This window comes from Denticeps clupeoides, chromosome 10 (assembly GCF_900700375.1).
Source record: "Denticeps clupeoides chromosome 10, fDenClu1.1, whole genome shotgun sequence".
Taxonomy (NCBI): Eukaryota; Metazoa; Chordata; class Actinopteri; order Clupeiformes; family Denticipitidae; genus Denticeps; species Denticeps clupeoides.
This window is the reverse complement of record NC_041716.1, coordinates 13,343,036-13,351,617: the sequence shown is the minus strand read 5'-3', so window position 1 is coordinate 13,351,617 and position 8,582 is coordinate 13,343,036. Positions and strand designations below refer to the sequence as shown.

The 8,582-nt window shown below is 42.5% G+C and overlaps 2 protein-coding genes across 2 annotated transcripts; both read right to left on the bottom strand.

Moving 5' to 3' along the window:
- tmem82 (transmembrane protein 82) lies at positions 1-2,773 on the bottom strand. The gene is made up of 6 exons (XM_028994465.1): positions 2,082-2,773; positions 1,911-1,983; positions 1,599-1,788; positions 869-1,286; positions 368-552; positions 1-263 (listed from the first exon to the last, which is right to left on the bottom strand). The coding sequence occupies exons 1-6, from the start codon at positions 2,209-2,211 to the stop codon at positions 189-191; spliced, it is 1,071 nt and encodes a 356-aa protein (XP_028850298.1). The 5' UTR covers positions 2,212-2,773; the 3' UTR covers positions 1-188.
- Positions 2,774-2,913: 140 nt separating this feature from the next.
- Positions 2,914-7,465, bottom strand: sult1st5 (sulfotransferase family 1, cytosolic sulfotransferase 5). The gene is made up of 8 exons (XM_028994464.1): positions 7,311-7,465; positions 6,679-6,820; positions 6,475-6,603; positions 6,290-6,387; positions 5,321-5,447; positions 5,144-5,238; positions 4,895-5,075; positions 2,914-4,805 (listed from the first exon to the last, which is right to left on the bottom strand). The coding sequence occupies exons 2-8, from the start codon at positions 6,818-6,820 to the stop codon at positions 4,693-4,695; spliced, it is 885 nt and encodes a 294-aa protein (XP_028850297.1). The 5' UTR covers positions 7,311-7,465; the 3' UTR covers positions 2,914-4,692.
- Between the last annotated feature and the right edge of the window lie 1,117 nt (positions 7,466-8,582).

Genomic DNA, 8,582 nt, shown 5'->3' with positions numbered 1-8,582 from the left:
TAGCTTTATGTACAGTTTAATGTTAATTAATAACTTCATTATAAGGAATCTGCAATCACAGCTGTGTCAGAAAAGGAAAATGCAATTCCTGTTCAGGTTTTCACTTATGTTCCCTTTGCTTTATTCTTTTTGTGATCTGTGCATGTTTGCAAGTGCCGCCCTTGAATTATTGTGTTCATTTAGTTTGATCATGTCTGTTTACTCGTATGTGTCTCCTCTTGAGTTGACCGCTTCTGTGCTGAGAATCTTGGCTCTGTGGTACTCTATGGGGAAAGTTTGCATGCATTTTAACAAAAAAATGTTCTACATCAGGTATACTAATAAAAAGGGGATTTAAAAAGAATAGTCAGCCTGAAGGGATGCTCACATTTGTCGCAGTGTCCAGAATGTCTTGAGCCAGTAGCAGGCAGGTGGCCTCGCCCAGAAAGCAGACGAGTACGTGTAGCACATCTGCCCACCGGCCCACAGTCAGCATCAGGACCAGCAGCCCACCCAGTCGCACCACCACCGTGTGCAGGGCACTGTTGCCGCTAGGCTGCCGGTGCTGCTCCTCTGAAAGAAAGTGCGTTCCGCTGTAAGTCTCTTGTGGTTTTAAAAACGACCGTTTCTTCATTGGGCAGTGGTGGCCTAGCGGTTAAGGAAGCGGCCCTGTAATCGGAAGGTTGCCGGTTTGAACACCGATCTGCCAAGGTGCCCCTGAGCAAAGCACCATCTCCACACACTGCTCCCCGGGCGCCTGTCATGGCTGCCCACTGCTCACTCAGGGTGACGGGTTAAATGCAGAGGACAAATTTCATTGTGTGCACCGTGTGCTGTGCTCGGGGCACTAGACACGTGACAATCACTTCGCTTCATGTCGCGCCCTCACCTTGCATATAAACCACCAACAATGTGTAACAAATGGTCAGGGGTGTCCAGAAGCGAAGGGCCTCTGAGGCTGAGAGAAAGTTCTGGTTTATGGTCGATATGGCCGCGACCGCGGCCACAGCGAACGTGAGGAAGAGTGCGCGGCACAGGTAAGGCAGGATGGAGCTCCCCGAGCTCAAGAGTCCGATGCACACGCCGCAGTATCGCTGGGAACTGTGTAGCCGGTAGAGCGCCATCACGTGCTCCTGCAGTCGGCCGGACAGCCCGGCCAGGTACCAGCTCAGCGCTGCAGCGATCGAAAGACTCAGCCAGCGTTGTGGTGCCCCTTCATGGAGAAAGTGAAGGCTGCAGCTCAAAGCACAGCCCAGAGAGAACTGGCTCTGAACCAGCAATTGTTCTTCAAAACCTTTCCGTGAACCCTAGAGGCGCAGAGGAAGAGCACGTTAGGCGGATGGAATTTGGTTGGCTTTCGAAGCACGCTCAAAATGTCTGCCCAGTATACTCATTTACGTTTACAGCATTTACATTTATCCAGAGCGACTTACAATCAGTAGTTACAGGGACAATTTAGGGTTAAGTGTCTTGCTCAGGGACACCCGGGTCTTCTGGTTCATAGGCGAGTGTCTAACCCACTAGGCCACTACCACCCCGGTACTCATACAAAAGGCCCACCGCCCCTTTCTTTAATGTTGACCCCATGGCTCTACCCTCACGGCGTAATGAACGCTCACCGCTCCCGCTGTAATCCGTGCTGAAGCTGCCCTGAGGGAGAACTCCAGCACCACGAGTGAGGCAACGCGAGGTCCCACCACAGACAGGATCCCGGCCAGGACCCAAAACTGCAGAGCCCCTGTCAGCCCACTCCTCCTGCCCACGGGGCTGTGTTTGGGTTTTTCGCCTGGACGTACGTCGCGGTCTGTGCTAGAGAGTGGAGGAGAGGTCAACTAGAGAGAAGCTGACACGAAACAACCATTTTGACCCGCGACGTTGTGCCAATAATTAAAACCATATTCATTTTCTGATCAATGTGCGAATGAGCTCACCTGTGGGCTTCAGTGAACAGATACACCCGCAACAAGCTACAAAGCACCACAATTCCACATGCGCCAACGGCTCCTGGGTTTCGTCATGAAACGTGCAAATGTGGTTGCAAATATTCAGCAGCGAAGTCTTTTTTTTTGTATCATTTACTTTGTAACCTGGTCATGTCTCACCTTGCAGAAATTGATCAAGAGGGTTTGTTTCTAACATCAACCAGCCAGTTAATGTCGGAAATGTGGAGGATAGAAAGGACAGCATCTCCACCGCGTCCTGCGGATATTTACATAGTTTTATTTGTCCCATGTTTAAGAAAGCAATAAGCGGGCTATTGAATAAAACGATGTAAGCCGCCTGTTTAGAAATATTCAAGTTAAATGCAAATTTGAATGAATGAATTGTCTCCTAGTTGGAACTTGCCTCCTTTCCTTCCGCGCTTTAATGAAACGTCAGTTCCTTCGGCTCGCGGTTGCAGCTTTTAGGCTCAAAGGTCATTTGTGTGGCGCCAGGTGTGGGTGGAGGACACTGTAATGCTGTCCTACACGCCTTTACCACAACCGCAGGCGACATGGGTCAAACGCAGCATTTCCCATGTGATAATTACAATAAGAATAATAATAATTACAATTATATCCTGTATTTACATTATTTCATTCTGTCATGTACGAAAATGGACATGTCTGATAAGTTTGCAAGAATACAATGACCATTCTGTCCTTCTTTAGTAGACTTTTTTTTTTTTTTTTTTAGTCGTTTTCTGACTTTGGCATCAACCAGAGGTGAAGAACACTTTTTTTTTTTTAAATCCAGCATGTGAGTTCCTTGCAGAACAATTGTACATATGTACTATTGTTGGTATATGCACTGGTAAAACAGTCACACAGTCTACTTTTTACTTATCTTTACAAGGGTAACTAATAAATGTGGCTGAAAATTCACACAATGATCATCATGCTTATTTCCAGTATACTGCAGTTATGGCTGAGCAATCAAAATCAATGAACAATCAATGGTTAAAATAGTTATTTATTGTACTACTGGATATACATTATATATAAAACTACTATATCAGTGAATAACATTCTTATAATCATTAACATTATTAACATTTGTGCCTTTGTGTCTAGTCAGTCTTTCACCGTTTCTGTTTACTCATACAATAATAAAATATGCACACTTGTGCACATACTACATATTTCACTATATATTACATCCTTTTAATTTCAAGTGCACTAATCATTCAGACCCGCTGTTTACATTTTCAAGAGTGTTGAGCATCAACAGAGAAAAAACAGAATGTGCTTGTGTATGCTTGGTGTGTTTATGCCACTGGATTTTTTTCACGTCGTGTTTTAGCTTTGGGGTCACTGTTTACAGGCTGCTGTATATAACCTAAGTTGAGTTATGTCATTGGTGCATCTTAAACCTGACTGTTGCAGGTTGTGAAACGGGGTGCTGGGTGTTAATCCAGGAAAAGAACTGATCTGGTTTACGTTATGTTTCAAGTATACCATTTCTGTGCAAAAGCTTTATAAAAGTGTTATACAGAGTTGTAAAGTTCGGTGTTACAGCTTAGTGTTATTTTCCTAGAAATCTATTTTCTCAATAGGGCTGGGTTGTGGGGAAGCTGGAGCCTATCCCAGAAATCCCTGGAAAAGGCACACAAAGCATGTCACAAGGACACGCACCAGGGTGAGTTTAGCAGTTCACATAACCTGCATGTCTTTGGAATGTGCAGGGAAATCATGCAAACACGGGGACAACATGCAAATTGCGAACAGAGCGTCCCTTGTTGTGGGTCTGCAGTTTTAACCATTACCTGACTTCACTTATTACTTAAAGGTACCGCATGAAACATTACACATTAACATTAAGTAGGATAGTGGAAAGAAGAAGACATCTGACAGAATATGGAATTTTAATTTATAGCATGTGGCATATTTTCCTTTTAAGTGCTTTAATATATCGATCATTAAAATCCCTCTTTGGATCACTAGGACCCAATCTGCAAAACAATTAGTTTTAATAACTCACAACTCAACTTTTTAAAATTAAATAAGGCTTTTATGTATATTTAATTTAAGTATGTCCTAAAAAGCAAGGCTTTTTTATTGCCTCAGCTGTTCAAACATCTAGTAAAAGTTCACTCCAACATGAGCCAAGACAGAGAACAGTCTAGAGAATATTCTTGAGAGATGGTGGTACCAGTCCAGCAGTGCCGGAGGATCTGAGAGATCGAGGTGCAGAGCGAGGAGTGATGAGGGTGGAGGGTCCTGACCCTTCCCTTTAAAGTCTGATGCAGACAGCTACAGTGGAGGAAATTTAGCAAACGCCCTTATCCAGAGCGACTTACAATCAGTAGTTACAGGGACTGTCCCCCCCCGGAGACACTCAGGATTAAATGTCTTGCTCAGGGACACAATGGTAGTGCGTGATGTTTGAACCTGTGTCTTCTTCGAGTGTGTTACCCAAAGGGCTACTCCCATCCATAATTAGTAATGCTTTAATGTAAACTGTTTCCCCTACCGTAAATGATTACCTGCTGGATATTTCTGTGGTCTGTTATAAAGTGGAATCAAGGGGAATCTAGAATCAATCCGAATTTTCAAATAAAAAATGTAATCAAATCAGTCTTACAAGAGGCCAAGAGATCTTACACTGCTATAGGTGTTTTTGGTTATTGTCAAGCATTGCTTTACAGAACGTTGACGGCTAACTTCACATTTCACACTGAATTAAAATGTACTTATGTGTCATTAGGTTTCAATGAGGTCTGTTAACAGCTCATCAGATGACGAATCGGAAGGGAATAGGAAGGTCTGCCATCATTTTCTTGTAGTGCTCATCAAATGTAGCGTTCTGTTCAGGACTGAAATGGTTCTCCCAGTCGCCAACCTCCCCTACACAATCAAGTGAAAAAAGTACATTCACCCCCTTGTCAAATACCTCTAAGCAGCACTATCAGTGCATACATTAGGCTTCTCCTCACCCTTCCTCATAAACTCTGAGGCCTGGCGATTGAAGATATTCTCAGGCACATCTGAATAGTTTGCCATTGGATTGTCACGCATGGACTCAAACGTAGTCCGTTGGACTATTTCCTCAATCATCCTTTGGGATAAGTTGTATCCTAAGAATTTAGCAATTTGCTTCACTTCATGTCCTGGGTCCTGGATTTGAAACAAATATATACTTTTCTGTGTAAGCATCTATATGGTTATGGAAAGCAGTAATTTACCTCTTTCATGTCTTCAAAAAAGAGATAAAGAATTTTCTTCTTGTCTCTTTCCTTCCAATACCCTTTAACATGATCATACCAGGATCCCCATGACACTGTGAAGAAAACGGTTCTGATATTTTACACATTATACAAAATTGCATTTAAACAATATGGCTAGTCCTTTAATGCACTTACCTTCTCCATTCATAAATTTATCAAGATATTGTGACCATGAGCCTGGATCTGGCTGAACAAGATTCATACGGTCAAAATGGAAATATGAAACAGCATTGTCCTTAGGATTGCGGGCCACATATATCACCTGAAAGGGGAATTTTAAAAAATCAACATTATGAACATGTATCTAGATCAATGTATTACTTAAATTAAACATATTCAATATATTTCTCTTTTTGTAGATCCACCAACTGTCATGGCTTACAAATGTGCAAAGCATTGGAGTTGCTCTGTGATTGGATGTGAAAATTATCACAAATGTATATATATTTTTTTGGTTCAGTCATGCAGACTCAGCAGAATCTGTGGAACTTTTTCTGGAAAAACGCTGATACGACTTTCTGTCTTCACCAAACATTGTGGTTGGTGAATGGTGTTGATGATGTCATTTGTACAAATGCCTCCTCAACTTCTATAGGCTGCTCTCCTACTCGTCCCGCCTCTCTCCTCCTCATTAGCTTTTAAAGTGACACACCACTGAAATTGTGCATCCTGGGGAAATCTGGTTCAAAGTGGCTGTAAATCCTGCACCACGGCTGAATTTTAAAAAGAGACTTCAGATAACGTATTAGGGGATCACTAAGACTTCTAAAAAAATAGGGGATTTTTAATTGTTAAGCTTTTTCTTTTGCTTTAAACCTACAGGCTGAACATTGAGCCCCACTGATCTGGATTATTTTCAGAACCTAAAAGGTCCACCTCTGACCACAAACATGGTTTCACTGGACTGTTAAGATCCATTTATATCATATTTTCTTCCAAGTGATTTAATCATTTCTAGAGAGCTGGAAAAACTTTGTGTCTTTCCAGGACCGAACTGCAATATAATTTTCCACCTGGCAACTGCTGCCATTGTTGCCAGATCTGTTAAAACAAGCAGCATCAACATTGTGAAATAACCTAGCCACGATTTCCCTATTATAGTACCTTGCAGCCTGCATCCCAAAATGATTGGGGAATGAGTTGCAAAGGAAGATGTGTTTTGATCACACGAGGGGGGTCCATCTTTTCCAACAAGCAAGTTCCTTTAGCAGCACAAAACAAGAAAGCATTCACTGCAAAAGTGTTGTAATAGACTACATAAAAATGGATATTTTATTTGGTACTCAGACCAGAAAATGCGGGGTCGGCTGAATTCATCTCAAGAAATGGCACGCGGACGTGGATGGGGGCACGTTTGCACTTCTCGAAGTCATCATGATGCAGTATCAGGTCGACAATCTCCTGTGTCCATGTTGTCCCTATGGGAGGAGAAGGCAACTCAGGGGCGGTGCACAGTTACATCACCTATTCCGCGCTGGCGTTTCTCGGCTTACCTGCTTTGGGGTAAGTGGAAATGAGCAGGTCTTCTGGAAATGGCTGAAATGTCTCCACGCGATGGAAGTGTGTGACGACCTGCTTCAGCATTGGTATTCCATTCAGATCCACCAGTGGACAGCGCGTTTCCAGCTTCTCCATCTACACACAAAACAGAATACTAATAGGTATTCTGGCTGCATCCTAAAGTTTAAGATACCAAACCTCTTATTAAGCGGCTTCTTACAGCAAAAGTTCCTTGTTAATGTATTAGGGACAGTTTCCGCGCAGGGTTGCCAGATCAAGTAAAACAAAGGCAACAAAAGAGACCCAAAAACAGACAAAACCATCGACGTGATGACTTTTTTAAATGATTGTTTGTAGATTGATATTACGTACGCATTAATATTTTGCATAGCATGTGTAAAGTCATAAAACCTGCTGCACAAAATACCTTCATGTTTATAAAAAGGAAGCTGGAACACTAAGCGGACATGGCAACCTGCCCAGTCGACGCTAACAGGCACGACCACGTACGAAGGTTCGAACGAATATTGCTAAATTGGTTCTCATCTCATGATTTCGTCTTGTACCGCCGTCAACTGTAACATTAGAATGTGTAATGAAATCACAGAAAATGTGATGATCGTACCTCAAGCCCCTTCTTCTCACGGTTCTGCACTTGGCCAAACCTGATTTCCACGTGACGCACGTTATCTGTGGACGTGGCAAGGGTTAGATATTCTTTTTTTTTTATTGGGAAATCCCAGCGGCTAACCTTGGTGACGATACTATTTATTACACATGACTCCACATATGTTTCATTTGCATACAGATTTCTTCAGTACTTCAGTAATGATTCTTTCTCCTCGTCTTTTTATTCATTTATTTATTTATTTATTTCACTTGGTGAAATGAACTCCGTTCATACTTCCAAGCTGCCATGGTGCCACCTGCTGTATGGTCATATATTGGCGCTCCTGTTTTATTTGCTTGTTTGTGCAAGTGCTCATAAACTGGCACAATGTACGTCGAGTATTTGTAATATGAGGGTTTATGCACAAAGCACCCTCATTTTTTGTTTTTTTGTTTTTGATTATAAGACATTTGGTTTAGAATTTGGACATTTTGACTTTCTAAATACAATTGTTAGTTTATTTAAATAATAAATGAACAAATATGTTTTCTTCCAAACGTGTTTAGTCCAGTGCATTTTTACACAACTCCTCTTCATGCTTTTCAGATGTTCATCTAGAGGAGAACTTCTCCTGGACTCTCAACACCAGTTCAACCGCAAGACCCTACAGTGGATAGTGAGGACAGCTGAAAAGATCATCGGAGTCTCTCTTCCCTCCATAACGGACATTTACAACACACCAGCTGCATCAGGAAAGCCACCAGCCTTGTGAAGGACTCTACACACCCCTCACATGCACTCTTCACCCTCCTACCATCCGGAAAAGCCGAAGCATTCGGGCCCTCACTGCCAGACTCTGCAACAGCTTCATCCCACAGGCCATCGGACACCTGAACACTCAGCGACTCCCCCCTCCGGACTGATAAAGACACTCTACCTCTGATGTTCAGAACATACATCTATTACATTTCTACTACAGCAGCATTTGCACATTGTTACTCTTCACCTTCATGGCTCATTTCACTGGTTTTAGCGCTGTCTGTGTTGTTTTTCTGTTATTCCCTCACTGCTCTTCTTGCACTGGCTGTGTACCATGTTTAGTTCTTTGTAGCCGTTTTATCTGTCGCACACATGCACTTTATGTCAGTATGTAACATTGCTTAAATGTTGCATGTAGCGCCAGGTTTTTTGTTTTCAATATGTACTGTCTAACATGTATGTAGCTGCAATGACAATAAAGCTTAACTTGAACTTGAACAACCCCCAATATCTTAATATTCCTCGAAA